Source organism: Rhinolophus sinicus, chromosome 12 (genome assembly GCF_057876585.1).
Source record: "Rhinolophus sinicus isolate RSI-liver-muscle chromosome 12, RSI-T2T, whole genome shotgun sequence".
In the NCBI taxonomy this organism is placed as follows: Eukaryota; Metazoa; Chordata; class Mammalia; order Chiroptera; family Rhinolophidae; genus Rhinolophus; species Rhinolophus sinicus.
Window position 1 is genome coordinate 46,466,290 of NC_142512.1, and position 18,180 is coordinate 46,484,469.

The following is an 18,180-nucleotide window of genomic DNA, read 5'->3' on the forward strand; positions in this document are numbered from 1 at the left end:
GGGCAGAAAGGGGCTGAGAGGAAGCCAAGTGACAGTAGGACCTCACACAAATGAGAGTGGGGACAGGGCAGAGCAGTCCACGGTAAGAGTTGGTCTCCAGGACAGGAAGGGAAATTTGAGGAGGAGCTTTGGGGGAGGGTGAGATTTGGGGGAGGGGATGTTCCCTGCCTTGGAAGTGTCAACAGGCCAGGGAAGAGCTAGTAAAATACAAAAGAATTCAATTACTGTGACCCAATGGGTACCCACAAGCTGCTGGGGCCTGGGTAAATGGGGGTCACAAAAGGAAGGAACACCCCTAGTAAGAAATGAGATCATGGGTGCCTCCCCCCGTCCCAAGCCATCAGTTCTGCGCAAATCTGGCTGTCCACCCATGGTCATTGGCAAGAGTGATTGAGAGAGTCCTTTCTGCATGTTTCTTTCCAGACTGTCAACTGAGAGAAATGGTCCCTGGGGACCAGCCACGGACTGATTACTGACAACTCTATTTTCAGAAAGAGCCACAAGGTAAAGACTAGTTCATGAAGGAGCGAGCGAAGCCACTCTGAGGAGAGCTGTGAGTGCGCGATGGCACTCCATTTTCACTGCCTGGGTCAGGGTGACTTTCCAACACATGGGTGACACTTTCTTTCTTAGGCAGAATAATCTGTGTTTCTTGACCTAAGACCCCTAACAAAAAGCACGGGAAACATCCAGAACGCGCACCAACACAAAGCATGTTCGAAAAGAGGCTTTGTCGATGTGACACCTCTCCACCCAGTTCTTACAAACTCAGGAGAGCCTCACTTCACTGCTGTGGGCGCGGGTGGTGGGGTCTTCTTCTCTGAGGGGCTCTTTGTATCTAACGCACAACCGGAGTCTCCCAACCCATGGCCCTGGAGTGGTTCAGAAAGCACAACAAAGGGTCCACTTTACTGGGCCATGGCGTCTCAGAAAACAGCAGGGCACAGTGACAATTGCACGCGGGCAGACCTGGGGATGGGGTGCAGTGAGAGTGCTGAGAATAGTAACAGCAGCAAACACTTTTCTAGCCAGGCATTGTTCTGAGCACCTTTTATATTTACTCATTTAATTCTCCCAACAACCCTATGTGGTTGGTACTTTAATCGTCCCCATTTTAGAGACCGAGAAACTGAGGCAAGAGAGATGAGCTAAGTAGCCCAAGACCACACAGCTAAGAGCTGGGATCTGAACCCAGGCAACCTGACCCTTAACCACTATCTTGTGCAGCTTCCTGGGAGTGACAAGGTGAGAGGCGTGCAACCTGGTAGGAAGGTGAGGGGGAGAGGACAGTTCTTTTGTAGAGGGGGCAGTCCCTCATCGAAGGTGGCAGGAGACATAGTTTACCTGCCAGGAGGGGACCCAGAGAGGTAAGAGCTTTGCCCTAATCCTTTCTTCTTTCTCTCTCCCTCTATTTCCCGTTCCAGCCACATCCGAGTTCTGCACCAGCACTCAGCATTTCTTGCATGTGGGGAAATACAGTCCTGTAATAGTATATTACTCTCCCCAGAACAACACAGTTTCCAACATAATAACAAAGACAAAAACACGTTGCTCAGGCATGTCACACCACACAGGGAAAAGACGTTTGGGTCACAATTAGGATCTGAGGACCCAGTGTGAGTTGGTTTCATCAGAGCGGAGGTGTCCTCTGAAATAACAGGGTATAAGATGATAGGTGATTTGTTTTTAAGCAGGAACTATCTCCACGTCCTGGAATGATCAAGAGGTGCCTATTTACTCTGAGGATACAGGAGGTCTGTACTCCGAGGCAAGAAATTGCCCTGTGGTCAGCGTAGCCGACTTCTGAAGAGGTTTGTTTCTCCAAAGGGAACACACTGCCTCGTGTGACAGGGTTGTAAAAAAAAACAAACAGCAGGAGTCTTGAAACACTGAAGTTTTCACACATGAAAGTTACCACACTCTGCAAGGCTTGTGAAACCTCAAAGAATAGTTCTTTTCTTTCTCATTTCCAATAACTCTGGGTCATTAATCTCTTGTGGCCCCTTCAGGGACACATCTGTAGTGTTAGATACAAGTTCTAGATATGAGAAACTATAAAAACATTTACTAGATGTTTTCTTTAGTACAGTGTTTTTAAAAGAGTATTATATGTTGATTCTAACTTAGGGAAGAGGGTGGGATATCCCCTTGCAAATTCTTCACCCATGCAGCTGAGTGTTTGAATTTTCCAGTTGGTTCTAATAGGAATATGCTATTACAATCTAGAGCTGATTTTAATTATTAACAAAGGCAATACATGGAGAGCACAGCTGGTGCGTGGCTCTAACCAGCTCCCCAAAAGAGAGTGGTGCTGTCGAAGATGACAATGGACCAGATTTTCAAAATAATTTACATGCAAATTGCAAAGTTCCATTGGATAATTTAGGGATAGAATGGTTATGACAATTAAGTGAGTTGGGAAGAAATTAAAAAATGAGAAAAAATGAAATGTAGTGAGTAGTAGTAAGCCAGGCATTAAAAATGTCAGAACAATTTGATGATTTCAGCCCAGGGTATATGACACCACACCCTCCATATAAATGCCCATATGCAGTGTAAGTACAGGACGCTGACTGCATGCTAATGTAGATGTATGCTTATATAAAACTGAAAATGAGTTTTAACGTATGATTAGAAATATATATTAACAGAAAGAAAGGAAAATGTGTTGTCAATTTAAAGATGCACTCTTTCTGTTCACTCAATGCTTTCAAATTAGACTTGAACTTATTGTTAATGCCTCATAGGAGATTTCAATCTTTCCACGGTGAAATTTTAAAGAACTTAGTCTGAAGAGTGGGGCAGACTGGTAGACTCTGGGGGTGATTGACACAGAGGCTCTGGGGCCGTGGCCTCTCGGACAGGGGCAGACAGACTAGGATACAAGTCGGCATGAGATTCAAGCTTCCAGAACACACAGTGCATCCTTAAGGGAGGAAAGGACGGCGGGGGGCTCAGGCGTGGGAGCCACAAAAACCAGGGCGGACGTTTTTGTGGAAGGAAAGGGGGAAGATGACGGAGTAAGGAAGAACTACCTTTAAGAAGCGGACATGACATCCCTGCAAAAGACAGGAGAGGAGAAAAACTGCTAGGTTAGTAGGGGAAGTGCTGGATACACAGGAAAACAATTAGCACTGTGAGAAAAATCAAGAGTGAGTACCACACACCATAGGTTCCACTTACAATGCAGATGGAAACACAGGGAAGACTCAGCCCCAGACACAGCGTGAGGGTCAGGGAGAGAAGAAAGGTGACGCTTCAGACGGGACCCACTCCCTTGAGGTACAGGAAGCTGTCTCTTGTATGAACGGTGAACAGGCTAGTGTCAAACCACACGGAGCCAACTTTCCTGCCTTGTGGCGTTTACGTAGCTACACATGGTTTCACATCAACAGCTCTGCTCCACTCATGTATGTTTCTTTGGCTCTTGGCCAATCCACAGATGGAGAAATGGGGTATTTGGTTAATCAAGTGTTTTGGGGAGTATACACTCGTTACCTGGTCGTTTTCTACACAGAGTGCCAGTATTCATCAAATGAGAATGGAACCAAACCCACTTACCATTAAATCTATTTGTGACAAAATCTATCTTTTCTTGATGACTCAAAAGCCTCTCCAGCGTCTTGAAGTGCCCAAGGTTACTGGTGCAACAGAAAGTAGCCAGGCAGCTGGTTAACGACGTCCCTGTTGACCAAAGGCCAGGTAACCAGGTTTTGCCATTCAGGAATACTTCCTTTCACCTTTCAACTTCTACCTAAATACAACTCATCATGATTCGATAATTTTGGTTTCTCAAGTACTAACGTGAGAAAAATAATTTGAAACCATCTTGACAGAGAATTCCACAGAAGCAGTCATGGAATTAATCCTACAAGTTCATACAGCGTGGGAGTCAGCTCCTGGGAGAAAATCTGAGAGGCCGATTTTCTGAACCCAGATTCCACAGCCTGAAAGGGTCACAACACCCCTGAGCTTGAACAGAGAGGTCAGAGACAAAACGATTATGCTTTGTACCTGGATGGCTTTGTCTACTAAGACAGGACACTGGTCAAATCGTGCATTTTACATCTCTTCAAACAGGTACGGAGAGACTATCTTCTATTACATCTTATAATTACGGTCCTTTAGACCTGCAATCACAAATCTATAATTGTTCTCAAAATAGGCCGTTTTATTCCAATCCCAAAACTCTATTTTAGGCTAGAGATCTTAATCCAATACACATCGAGATTAAAGGGAACTGACAATAGCAACAAAAACATTCTTACTGGAATCTTGGTGTTGGAAAGAACCTTAGAAGAAATTTAGTCCGGCATTTCTCCTGCACCTTTCTGACAGACTTGTCCAATCTTTGCTTGAATACCTCTGGGTATAGAGGACTCTGGATTGGCTGAGATGCCCTGAGAAGTACAAGGCATGGCTTTAGAAGGGTCTGACCTCCAACATCCTTCCATCTGCAGTAGGTCGCCTGCTTCTTCAGGGAGACAAAACTCCTCTCGCAGAGACACTTTGATACAATTGCTGTGAAGTTTCACAGCCTTCCAGCAGCCACTTAGAACTCTAAGCTGTTTCACGCTTGGGCATGACAAACCAACCCAAATTTCCTTTTGAAAAAAATTCACGGGAAAGGCTTTGGAAATGAATCAGCCATGCTCCCATAGCACCTCTCTACACATCAGCAAGAGCTCCGAGGGGACGAGGGGACGCATCTTGGACTGCGCACCTGGATGGCGGGGTGGGAGATGAGGAAGCAAAACACCTGTGAAGCTCAAAGTGCAGCTGCTAAATGGCAGCTGCAAATGCTGCCTAAATGTCGCCTACCTGGTTTTGGATTAAGCGCCAAGGCACAGCAGCCACTGAATTGATTGAGTTCCTGAGCAGTGACATGCTATGACCCTGGACGACCTTGGAAGAGCCCCAGTCATGTGTCCATCAAGGCAGTAGTCTTTAAGGGCAAAGAGACCTCATCCAGGAAAACAAACAAAACCCAAAACCTTCAACAAAACCTAAACGAAACACCCACGAGCATCTGAGCCACCGGTTCCTGGGCCTCCCTGTGGGCGCTGCCATTTTGAGCTCTCTGAGGGCTCCGTGGTCCCAGGTCCTTGCTCATGCCATGTCGCACCAGGCTAGCCATAATCGCTTCAGCAGTGAGGCTGCATCTGTGTCTCAGGAGCTGGAGACACTGGTACCTGAACAAAGCACTGACATGTGGCCTGAGTCAGATACCTGCTCATGTACTTCTCGACCGGGTACGGTGGAAAGTTCTGCTTCCCCTGCGCTGTAGGGGTCAGAGCATTGCCCACAGAGTGGAGAAAAAGTAAAGGGCCTCGAGTCCCCTAGACTACTCAGCAATGTTCCTACGAACAAGGCTTGTTTCTTAGCTCTCTATCCCCAGGGCTTGTACTTGACACAGAGTAGATGCAACATTCACCAGTTGGAAAGTTCCAGAACTACCATTTCTGTAACCACAAAAGGTATGGGAAAGGAGCTAATCCATCTCCAAGCGTGACCATATTCATCACACATATGGTTTTACCCAACTGCTAAAGGGGATAAGGGTCCATAGGGGAGCGAGATGCTCTGGGTTGCAGAAATGCCTCTTACATCACTCCTGCCTAGATGTGAGCACCCAGACATCCTTCCCTGGGATGTCAAAGAAAGCTGGGTGAAAGGTAGATTCCTCATCAGGCCTCATGTTTAGATTTTAAAGCATTCAGAGCAGGACCCAGGGCTCTTACTCTGGGAACATGAAGGTGACAAATCTTACAGGTGTGTCCAGTGAGTGAGCCATCTTTAGTCTGCACAGGGAAATTTCAGGCGAGTTTAAAAGGCTTGAGAATTATGTAAAGGGTAGGATTTGAAGAGCTTCAGACAGAGGGAAGTGGAGGAGAACAAAGGGTCTTTCCAAGGGAACACAAGCAGGGACTAAGACGCATGAAAAAGCATGGTGCATGCGTGGAGGGGAGTGGGAAACATGGGTGTCCCAGGGAGGGGGCTAGGGACAGGAAATGAGAGAGAAGCGTCATCCTAGACAAGCGATCTGGGTCCTGCTACTAACTAGTGTGACTATGTCTCTGCTGTGCTTTTATTTTCCCATCAGCAAAGATGATTTTAAACATCCCTCCCAGTCCTAATATCTTATTATTCCATTACTCCAGGGGTCAGAAACTGTTTCTGTAACAGTCCAGATGGCACATATTTTAGGTTCCGTGGGCCACATCATCTCTAGTGCAATGACAACCCTACTGTGGTGGCATGAAAGCAGCCATAGACAGGTAAGTGAATGAATGAGTGTGTTTGTGTTAATAAAACTCTATTCGTGGACACTGAAATTTGAATTTCATCTCATTTCCAAGTGTCACAAATAATACCCTTTTGGATTTTTTCCAAGCATTTCAAAATATTAAAACCATTCTTAGCTCATGGGCTGTACAACAGCAGGTGGCTGGGTGTGCTCCCCGCCCTGTGTGGTATGAATACCAGGGGTGATGGAGTCTGTCCTCACTACCTACTAACCACTGGAGAATCTGAATTCGTTTCCTCATTAGTCAGCAGGTCACATCCTCTTGACCGGCATTTCCCAGATTTGAATGGGCTCAGGAACCACCTGGCCCTCTTGTTAAGATGCAGATTCTGGCTCAGGAGAAGTCGAGGGTGGGGTCTGAGATTCTGCACTTTTAATACGTTCCCAAATGCTGCTGTCCCAGCTGCAGGCATCTGGGGCTCCAGCGTGATCACCACCGCCCTTTTCAGGATACCCAGCGAGTTCAAAATGCGAGGGACCCCTAGTCCTAATTCTTTGGAAGACATGTTCCTTGGAAAAAACAGCAAACAGCATTATGTGTCGAGTTGCTCTTATTTTAGGCTTTTCTCTTTTAGGATGTTTTAACTTCTTAGGTGCCTAAGACAGACCCACACAGACCTCTGTCAACGTGTAGTAGTCAGGTCTGTGTGAGCCAATGGACACTGGCTCCATCTTCTCTCCTTCTAATCCCTGTCAACAGAGGAAAGCGTCCTTGGTACCTGCTAATGCCCTGTGGGGACCAGGGCCTGGTACGCACGGAGAGCTGCTTCTAACATAATGATAGGCTCTCGTCCTGTTTCTTCAACCGGCAGTGTCCACCCACAAGGCCAACCCTGCAGTTATAAACACAAGGCTTTTTATGACATTACAGGAAGTCATTAGGATGGAACAGACAACTGAAATGTACAATCCTTTTTTTTTTTTCTTTTGGTTTCTCAACAAAGTCATTTCCATAAGATGAATTAGATGGAAAACATGTTGCCTATGCTGTGATATGAATACATTCACCCTCCTTTATAGACTAATCAAAAATTCTATGCGGTTGCTTTCAGAGGCTTCCTTTGAATTTGCTCAGCTGAGTGGCAGTGTTAACCTCTGTTGACAAGGATCTGAGGAATGTGTGAAAATCATTTCCAACAATAAACCTTGCCCTATTTCAGTTTAAGATTTTGCTTCCAAGACAGAACTGAAGTACAAAGATTAAAATAATCTCTTTCAACTGATGTGCATTTTATAGATTTTTTTTCCCCCCTCTAACATCTCACAGTTCAGAAAGTAAGTAATTAAGCTATTTAGGGATCAAAAAAAAAAAAAAAAAGAAAGAAAGAAAAAAAAGGCAGAATCCATATCAGGGGCACATAGATTTTCTGTTTAGTGTCCAGAAGGTCATTGGAAAGCACTCAGGTTTCCATAGTAACAGTAGCAGGCCTGATCAAATCAACAAATAGCTGCAATTTATCTGAGGGTCTCCAATGAACTATTTTTTTCCTCCTATCTGGAGAAGAACATTTTGAATTAGATAAAGTCTTCAAAGACAATGGAAGCTTTTGGAAAACCCAGTTTCAACAACGGTAAACAGAAAAATGCTTGCTTGTTCTTTCCACATATAAATTAGCAACAGGGTCTTGTCTATGTTGATTTAAATACCTTAACTATTCTAGTAATTGGATCATATTAGGTTGTTAATCAGTAATTGGGATAATTTCAAAATGTTTTTGTGAAATAAATAAAAGGAGATATATATGTGACCTTAAGGCAATTGACAGAGTATCCAGGGTAATGCTTCTAGTAGTTTCTGGACCTATCATCTCACCAGCCCCACAAAGCAGCTCATTCTAATTGACCATGATCATTAATTTTATTTTGGCTTCTTTTGGTTTAGACCCTGATATGGTTCTGAACGTTCACAAATGCAAAAACTGTGAAGACACAGACATGTTATTTTGACGGAAGCCATGCTAGCTCAGCTTTAGATTCTGGTCAATGGACATTTTGTAGAATCTATTCAAGCAAGTCTTTCAAATAATATATTTCAGCCACGAAAGGTTGGTGTCACCTATTTCCAAAGTACCTGTTACAATTAAGGTAGCTCATGGGTTCATAGCCCTTAGGTAACACACTTATCATAGTCGCAAAGGTAAAACAGCTTTGTGTCTAGAAGGCAGGGTCAGATAAGCTCTCTGAGCCTCCACTCCTATAGACCTCTGACCCTCTGCTCATAGCTTTCCAACTCAGCAGAAAATCTGAATAGATTTCATTGCGACTTCTGGGACTATTGCAGAAATGCATATCATTAAATTAGTAGGTAACTCAAATATTATCCCAACTTCATTATATCTTTGTCTCTAATAGAGTTAGTTGGCCATGCAAAAGACATGCTTACCTAGGCCCAGTAACAGGCCGAGAATCTTGGGGTAATTTACTTTCTGAAATCCAGGTCTCTTGGAAACAAATGATTTATAAGCCCAGGAAAAATATATTAGAAAGTCACGAGTTTTACATTTCAATTCCTACCCCACAGCAAACTATTTGTCTTCATTGGAAAGAATGTTCTAGACCAGCCCTGCCCAATGGAACTACAACGTAACCTACATACGTAATTTAAAATTTTCTAGTAACCTCATTAAAAATTTAACAAACAGTTGAAATTAATTTAAATAATATTGTTTAATAATATGTTTAATACTGATATATTGGATATGCTAGTATTTATTACATATTAATATACTTAGCATCGTTATATTTATTTAACATTTATATTTGTTAATATTCAATATTAACATTTCTATATGGGAAGCAAGATTGGGGAAGAAGGTTTTGGTTAGAATAAGTTGCCCTGGGGACGAGGGGCTAAGCCTAAGGAGAAAGGCTCTGCATTGGACAAGCGGATGGGAGCGGAGGGAATATGACCCGGGAAGGACGTGGCTGGCTTCCAAAGGAAGGGCCAAAAAGCAGTCCTGTAACTTGCCTCACCTTTTCTCCCCACCAAGCCTCCTCCTGGGTTTTTGATTCTAGGACAACCCTGACTCTGGAGGCAGATGTGGGCCAGATGGCTCAGGGGAAGTATCAACTGACGGATAAACACAACACGAAAACACTCAAGCTCACTCATAACCATGGAAGTGGACAAATGACAGTAAGACCCTTTGGAAATGTTTTAAACAAGGAAAAGATGTGGTCAGAAGACAGCTTTTCTTCCGACCGGAAAGTTCAATGTCACACATGACTCCAGATGCCAATGACCCGGATCCCAGATTTTCTGGATCAAAATGGCAACAGAAACACTGGACTGCCATGGACTCAGTCGTAAATCAACGGTGCCGTTTCTACTATTCACTGGACAGCTGCTACTGCCCTCCTGATTCTGCTGTGCTCATTACCGGTGTGGTTTATAGCAAACAGCTTTCTGACGTGCTCCATTCTGAGTCTGTAACGAGAAGCCTAAGCCAACCCACTGCATCGAGAAGGTCAGTGCAGACAACTCCTCAATAGGCCACTCTATTTACTCCCCTGACAACCACCGGGAACCTGTTTTGTCCTGAGATAACCTGACCCATTGCCGGTGACACAAAGTTCCCAATCTATACACACATTGTGTTGCAGAAATCCATCTAAATGTCCATGAGGATATATTTTCCCATAAAAACAATGTTACAAATGGTGACAATGTTCTCACGAATATGCCTCTACTGTATAATATGGCTGGATTAGAGGACAGAGAACAAGCCCACGATACGTTTGCTTAGGACTTTTCTATTAAGTACTTAATTTAGCCTTTAAAAGCAGTTATTAAGTAAATACTGCTATTATTCCCATTTACAGTGAAGGACCTGCATAGGGAGGTCATATGGTTAATAAGTGGCAGAATCCAGGATTTGTTCTCGAGTTCATGGGCTAAGCCAGGGGTTGGTAAACTGTCTGGTCTGCTGCCTGTTTTTGTAAATAAAATTTTATTGGAACACAGCCTCATCCATTTGTTTACATGTTGTCTGGGGTTGCATTCATGCTACACAGGCAGAGGTGAGTAGCTGCAACAGACACACCTAATTCATACTTACTTACTTGAAACCTATGGCCTACAAGGTCTAAGATATTTATTATGTGATTCTTCACAGAAAGTTCTGTGAGCAAGGGCTAAACCATCCTCCGGACCACGTCTACAGGAAGGCAGACCCTCTTCTCTGCCTCTGGCCATGAGCCTCATCACGGGCAGCGAGGGCCCAGTACAGGAAGGACGAGGAATCCTGGATGAGCTCAACAGTGATGGGGGGTCCAGGGGAATTGCTGACTAGCACAGGGGCTTTCAATACATTCACTTCTCAACAAGCTTCCTGCCTCGTTCCTGAAAAGATCTGAAGCAGGGCCCACAGGTACCCCACAGACAGGAGGGTCTGTTTGCTTTATTTCTGGAACATTACTGAACACATGAATATGTAATTTATGTTTTGAATCAGGGACCATGTGTACTTTATCTGAAGACAAACGTGGAACAGGTTACAGGCCCACAGAGGCACCGTCCATGAAGGTTCTGGTTTGCTTTGTCTTTTAGGCAGATGCACTCCTCCAGTGGGTGATGCAGTACAGAGAAAGGTCATTCCCAACCATCCCGGGAATTTCTTTGGCTCCTAAGAGCTTCGCTAATAGATCATTCTGTTGGCCAAGATTTTTCAAAGCAACAATAAATTTGAAATTTTCCCCGCGTTATCATCAGATGAATACTAACACATTGGCAGGGTTGTAAGAGCGCACGTGTTTGGATCTTTCTTCCATCAGACGGAACGACTTCTGATGTCTGGGGAAGGGTTCAAAAACTACCTTTAGTTAACTCCTTCTAGGAAACAGAGCTGGGCGTGGAAAGAATAACCCTCGAGCCTAGATGCTGTACAATCCCACCGAGTGAGGTCTGTTCCTAAAAGGACTGGCTGTCATGTTGTTTCCTCGAACCATGATTCACCACTGACCTTCAAATGTAAAAAAAAATTGCACTCAGCTGAATCAAACCATTACCAGAGGGTGGGAAAGTATAAAAGTGTGGGTAGGAGAAAAGGACTAGAGTGATGGAGAGCAAGTCAGGATGGCAATTGCATGGAGAGAAAAGTACAAAGAGGGGAGTCTGTAGACAGTGGGAAGCAACCATCCTGTGGCTGGGGACTGAGAGCCAGGAAACGGGGTGGTGGTTAAAGGAAGTCCCCCAAATTGCACCTGACGCCAAATGGCACCCCGTTTGGGAAAGTTGGCTGATACCCAGAACTCCTCAAATGTCGACACAGCTCTCTGCACTGGCACACTGCTTCCCAACAGTTGAGCACTGGAGCAATATTGCAACTACACATTTATAAACCTCAACAAGACACTGCTATATGATGAAACCTCTGCCTGAAATGTGATCTGAATATTCCATTGAAAATGCAGCACAACAGCTGCCGTAAAATTCTCAGCATTTTTTGACACCATCACCTCGTGGCTTTCTGTTCTGTTCCTTGCAGTGTGTTTTACAAATGCTCCAAGTAAATGAGCTAATATGATTCCAGTTACATCTAGGAAATACAAGGTGAAAGGACTTTAAAGAAAAAACTGCAGTGTAGTTCATGCAGGTGCTCTGAGCACAGAACGCTGTGAGCTGGTGGCAGAGGCTCGGCCCCCCACGAAACGCTGCTGACATAACCTCTCCTCTCTGGCGGCAGTTGCCCTTGGGCTGGTGCCCACTGCAAAGAGCACAGCTCTCCCAAGAGGGAGAGCAGGGACCAGCTCGACACACACGGCCTCTAACCAGCCTCTGGGGACAAATGCTGCACTTCTGGCCTTGAGCCCTGTGGCTTGTTTTTTTTGAGTTTGGAACTCTGACCTTTGTAACAAGCTCGACTCTCTGCCCAGAAAACAGGAAGGTTACTCACCAGGAAGCCATGGAAATGAAACGTAAAAAGTGGGTTACTATTTCTCCATCAGCAAAGCTAAGTCTCAGACATTATCAAGACTGATGCCATCACGATACCCCCACACCGCTGCTCCCCCAGACGCATTCTGTATCCGTGGTACCTGAGCAGTGATTGCCCATGACCTACGTTGTCGTGCGAGGCTCAGTAAGGCTCTTTCTAGCTCCTCAGGCCTCTCCCCTGCCTGGGATGTCTGAGCAGCGCTGGCCTTCGGTGTCCCCAAAGTCTCTCTAGAAGGATTCATCCCTCATCAGGGTGGTGTGACACTGGGGACAGGGCTCCTGGCCTCAGCTGTGGGGTGGAGGTGGGAGCAGACAATGAAGCAAGTGGAGAGAAAAACAAACAGAAGAAGGGCTACGTCTGGCCTGGGTGCTTGAAGGTCCCCCAAACCCTAACTTCCATCCCTGTATGCCTCTGGAGACTATAAGGTGTCTTTGGAATGAACTTCATTTTATACATATGCATATAAAATGGCAAATGGCGCCCCGTTTGGGAAGGCTGGCTGTCACCCAGAAGCACTCAAATGTCGACGCGGCAGCCTGCCCTGGGACACTGGTTCCCAATAGTCTGGCACTGGGGCAGTATTGCAACTATCACATTTATAAACCTCAACGAGATACCGTTCTATGGTGAAACCCCTGCCTCACATGTGATCTGAATATTCCATTTACAATGCAGCACGACCGTTGTCATAAAATTTCTCCCTATCTATAGCTTTAAGAGCAGAGATCGCAAGCTGGTTCACACTGGCTGAATCCCACCTGTGTCTAAAACAACAGCTGTGTGTTTGAGCCACCCAGGGTTCAAGTTTTAATTAGCTGCTAATATTAAAAGAACTCAGAACACGTCATATGCAAACCTGGATTTGGGGCTTCTCTTGAAGAACTGGAGACCTGGCAGCACGGGACGCTCACTCGTGCTCGGTCATTACCCACTGGCGCCGAGGAGCGGCAGCTGCCCCTCAGCCAGGGCTGGCCCTCACCAGCTCCCCCCTCCTCACTGGTCTGTGTCACCACACGGAGGCCTGCTATCAGGGGTCCTTTATGTATGGGACCTGTGACTCACTTCACTCACTTATGCTCCTGCAGGCATCTAGGCTCACAGCCGCTGCCTTCAAATATTTACCATCAATATCCACTTTAACCAAATATCCGGGTAAGAAAACGCTTCGAACCCTTTTATGCTTTACATTCTTTGGAATTCGTTCTGTTTGGATACGACCTATAGGTTTCTTTGGGACGAAATTTTATGTGGGCGAAGGAAACAGCCGGAGGAGGAAAATAGGACCCACACCCCATGTGTGTCACCGTTTGTGAACTGTAATCGCAGTACAGGAGCGAGGTGTGTGTATGTGTGTGTACGTGTGCTTCACGTTCGAGAAGGGGAGTTCCAGGGGGTCCTAACGAGCCTGAGGAAGAGGAAGATTCAACAAGGAAGCAGCCAGTTATATAGACTGAATCGTCTGCTACATGTCTCACTCGAAAAGCCCAAATGCAGGTGGTTAGAGAAACAGAAAAAATGAAAAGTTGTGACTTGGAACATACGGTAGGTATTCAGAGAAAGGAATGTTCATGCAAAGCTGAGAAGCCGGGTAAGGACAGAGGGGAGAAGGAAGAGGGAAGTCAGGAGGAGGGAGGGAGGACAGGGGAGGAGGAAGGCAGTGAACCCGGGACAGAGGGCGAACACAGATGCCCAACGGGAAGAAAAGCAAGAGCGGACCTTTGCTGAAGCTCCAGAGCAAAAATTAAGGTGCTGATATGGTAACTTCATTACACCCAAACGAACGCCCAAGTTAAGGCCAAAATGACCTCCTGCCGTCGGAGGCGCACAGCCCTCCTTTCTTATGAACCGACTGCACTCAGAACCTCGCCCGCCTTGCAAACCAATTTCTTATGTCAAAATCAACCGTGTCGTTTCGTGGGATATTTCCAGTTTCCATTCTCTAAGTGGTAACAGACATAGAGTGTCAACAGCTGGCAAAGGAAGGTGATTACGGAATCGGGCCCGACGTGAAGCCTCGCTAAAGGGAAGGAGGCTGCAGCCAAGGTCTTGTTGGTGCCTCACCTCGAATTTCTGCCTGAGTTCCACGTTTCCTTCGTCATCCCCTTCTGGGATGGGCACATTGTAGTACTCACCCTCTTCTTGGTTAAGCAGCTTGTACCTTTTGGAGACAGGGGAGAGGAGGCGAGTCAGGAGAGTGTGCTGGCACCGCCCCACGCCCTGCAGCTCCTGTACCGTACTCTGCAGCCCCGCTCTCTCTGAAATGCACCCCATGGGGAGACCGTGGCCAGGTAACTTCACACGCAATGGGCATTTGAGACTTAACCCAGCTTGTTTTCCTGAATCTCTAGATGCGCTGACATTTTGAGACGGCTGACCTTTGGCTGACACAGAGGTAAGGACCGACCTTGGGCTCCCTTACCATCCGCTGGCCGGCATCTTCATCAGCTCCGAAACGCCAAAGGAGAGGGATCCCATGAAGTCGTTCCTTGTTGTCCGATCCCAGTCCCAGATTTCTACAGACAGTCGTCGGTCTTTATCTGAAGGTTTTAATTTGCTACGAAAGAACACACACACACACAGACACACAGACACACACACACACACACACAAGGTTACCTTGATCATGGTTTCTTGGGACATACCCCATGCTCATGATCTGAGCCTGAGATTAAAAAGAATCAAGTATATGCAATTCTCTTCCTGCGACTCCCCACTGACAACAAAGGAGCAGCCCCCTGGCAACCAAAGCTCTAGACTAGGGGTGAGCACACTCTGACCCCCAGGACCAAATCTGGCCTACTGCTTGTTTTTGTAAACAAAATTTTATTGAAACACTGCCACAGTCATTTGTTGACATATCGTCTATGGCGGTTTTGACGCTAGAACAGCAGAGTTGTGCACCTCCAACAGAGACTGTAAGACCCGTTGAGTCTAAAATATTTGTTATCTGGCCTTTTACAGAGCAGAGCTTGCCAGGCTGTTCCATACAGCAGAGAGCTACCTGTTTGGTTGTCCACAAACTGCTTCCTCTGCTCTGGTCTCCAAAGAGGACCCCTCGCTTGTGCTCAGCTGCAGACAGTGCTTTCTCACCCCTGACTTAATTACGCCATTCTTGCCTCCTACTACCCCCTTCCTTCTTTCCCTTCTACCATCTCTACCTCTGAAATCCTAGCACTCCTTCAAGGCTGACTTTCAATGCCACCTCCTCCAAGAAGTCTTCCCTGCTTGAAGATATGGATGATCCTCCCATTTCAGTGACAAAGGCACCTTCTATTGCTACTCGTTTATTCCATGTTTTAAAAATTATTGTTGAAATCCTTACATCATCCCCTAACCCTCAAAAGATCCTAAGTTCATCAAGAGGTGGGACACACCTTACATGTTTTTATATCATCTGCAATGTAACAGGATTTTTGTACAGAGTAGGTATGGATAAGAATTTGGGGCCGTCATTATGTAACTCTTGGTAAACCAAGTTATTGTCACCTCAAGCAGGGGTGACAACAGCTACCTCCCGAGCAGCAGTCTGAGAAAGTCTTAGGAATGAAGCAATGTTGAAAGATATTTAAAACAAGCCTCGCTCATTACCGCTACCAACAAGGTGGGCAGTTTTGTGGTGTGTAGGGAGGGAATTCAGTCAAGAAGACCAAACTTACAACGTAAATGACTCGTTCCACTGGGGGTTTAGTGTGGAGCGGATGGTTTTGGTTTTTTGTTTGCTTTCATTCTTGGGATCAGGAATAAGTTTCAGCTTCACGTAAGGATCTGAGAGTCCATTGGGATCCATAGGGATTAGATTTTTTGCATCTCGTACTGTAAAGAGAGAAGGAAAAAAGATCGCATGTTACAAAAAGAGAACTGAGCCATCCTGCCTGGTGTCAGTACTCAGGTGAATGAAAGAGACGTCCCTGTTTAAGGGGAGAGGAGGGGAGGGTCAGAAATGCCACCCACTGCCACCCCTGCCGAAGATAATGGGCGTCGTATGGGCCTGTGTGGTCAAGCCCAGAGACTCAGTGCTGACCTAGACCAGAACCACTTGTGACACCGGGGCGCCTGCTAGAAATGCAGAAACCTGAGTCCCACCCCAAACTTGCTGAAGCAGAATCTGTGTTTTAAGATCCCCAGGTACCATTTGCAGCCCTTCCCAGGAGAACTGGTGCACCCTCGCCTCTCCCCCCCAGCAACCAGCTGAACTGGACCATGGTGTTGCACATGCACTTAAGCTCATAGAAGGAGTCACCTCTTTTCTTTGTGAAGGCCAGTGATTTCCAACCTGGCTGCACAGTGGAATCACTTGAGAGGGGGGGTTAAAAGTGCTGATGCTCAGAACTAGACTGTCTGAGGCGTGTGGCCCAAGCATTGGGTTTTCAAAGCTCCCCAGGTGACTCGATTGTGCGGCAGGGCAAGAGCCATTGGTGTATGGAGCTGTACACAGAGCATGCTGGACCGGTGTGCTGCGGCCTTGCTATGCAATGTGCAGGTCTGGGACATCACCCAGGCGCTCAGCACACATGTAGACAGGCCCCACCCCAAAATCATGAACTCAGAATCCTCACTTTAACAAGACCCCCACGTGACTCCAATGCACATTCTAGATGGAGAAGTACCTGTACGGAAATCCCAAATGATGAGGAAAGGCCACTTCACTCACAGAGGGAGGCATACTCAGTCTTATTACAGTGGGTGTGGCTAAAGACATCGCACACCAATGAAACCAGTCATTATTGCTGTGGTGAGAAGGAAAAAGGCCTGAGTCTGCCGACCCCAAATGTCTTTCTCACCATCTTGCAATGGCATCTTCCCCAATGTGGCTGAAATTTTCCCCATCAGGGTCCCTCACTAGCCAGACACCATGGTCCACATCTCATGGGGATCGGGCTCTCTAGCCCAGCGTCTCCCACAGTGGTCCCTGGACCAGAAGCATGGACATCACTGAGTCAGAACTCGGGGGGGTAGGGGGTGGGGTCCAGCCACCTGCATCCACCAGGCCCTCAGGGGTTCTGATACACCTGGAAGTTGGAGAGCCAGTGCTCTAGCCTATTAGGATAGATCATGAGCACAGTTTATTTGATTGCTAAAATTAAGACTTTCAGAAGAACCTTAGAAGATGCTGGAATTGGCAGTGGACAGGGATAGAGGAAGGGAAGAAAGGTGCTAAGGATGTTGGGTCTCTGGGCACAAACGAGGGGCAGGGTGTAGCCCTAAGAGCAGAAGTCACAAGTGAGCATTGTCCACACTCATCTGGGGACACACTGAGTGTGATGCCTGCTAGCCCACAGGCTTATATGCTCCATGCCTGGAAGCCTCAGACGGGAAGGTGATGGGGGTGGGGCGTATTTAAATAGTCTGAGTGGGCAGGGGGCCGGCTCAGGTCTACCAGCCACAGAGAAGCTGAGCATATGTTCCTCACAGTCCATTAATGCCTTCCAAGAATTTTTCCCGTAAGACAATATCTACCCTCATCCAGCAGGGAGTGAACAGAACAAACAAGCGCGATGGGCTTTGCCGCTCAGCAGATCTGCTTTCAAGTCCTGTCTCCTTCACCCCAAGTACCAGGACACTTCAGCTCATGAGCCTGTTTCTTTATCTAGAAAAATGAACAGGGGCACATTTCCAGCGGTACAGGATTGTTGGGAGAATTACATGAAATTATGTACTAGGTGCTTTGCACCGTTGGTGGCTCAGAAAATGGAGGAGGAAAAAAGGATTCCGTGACGCGAGCGCCTCCTGTGCCCCAGGCATGGTGCGTAGGGCTCATCCCCACCGCCCACCATTTCTAACTCTTTAGTGAGGTAGGTGGTCTCCAGAGGGCCTGGCTTCCTGAGAATCCCCCCAACTCACGCAGAAGGTTTCTAATGCAATGCAGACGGTCTCGTCTCCTACCACAGCAACCCAAGTATCACAAAAGATTAAAAATTTGAGCATAAAAATAAAGCT

At 46.4% G+C, this 18,180-nt stretch overlaps 1 protein-coding gene across 3 annotated transcripts in view; it reads right to left on the reverse strand.

Annotated features, from left to right (window-relative positions):
• PRKCA (protein kinase C alpha) overlaps window positions 1-18,180 on the reverse strand; it is a 376,298-nt gene that overhangs the window by 64,024 nt on the left and 294,094 nt on the right. For all 3 annotated transcript variants that reach the window (XM_019732863.3, XM_088802330.1, XM_088802331.1), the window contains 3 exons: window positions 15,900-16,056; window positions 14,663-14,797; window positions 14,305-14,401 (listed from right to left, as the gene is read on the reverse strand). In XM_019732863.3, the coding sequence (XP_019588422.1) occupies window positions 14,305-14,401; window positions 14,663-14,797; window positions 15,900-16,056 (389 nt within the window). The remainder of the gene's footprint in view (window positions 1-14,304; window positions 14,402-14,662; window positions 14,798-15,899; window positions 16,057-18,180) is intronic.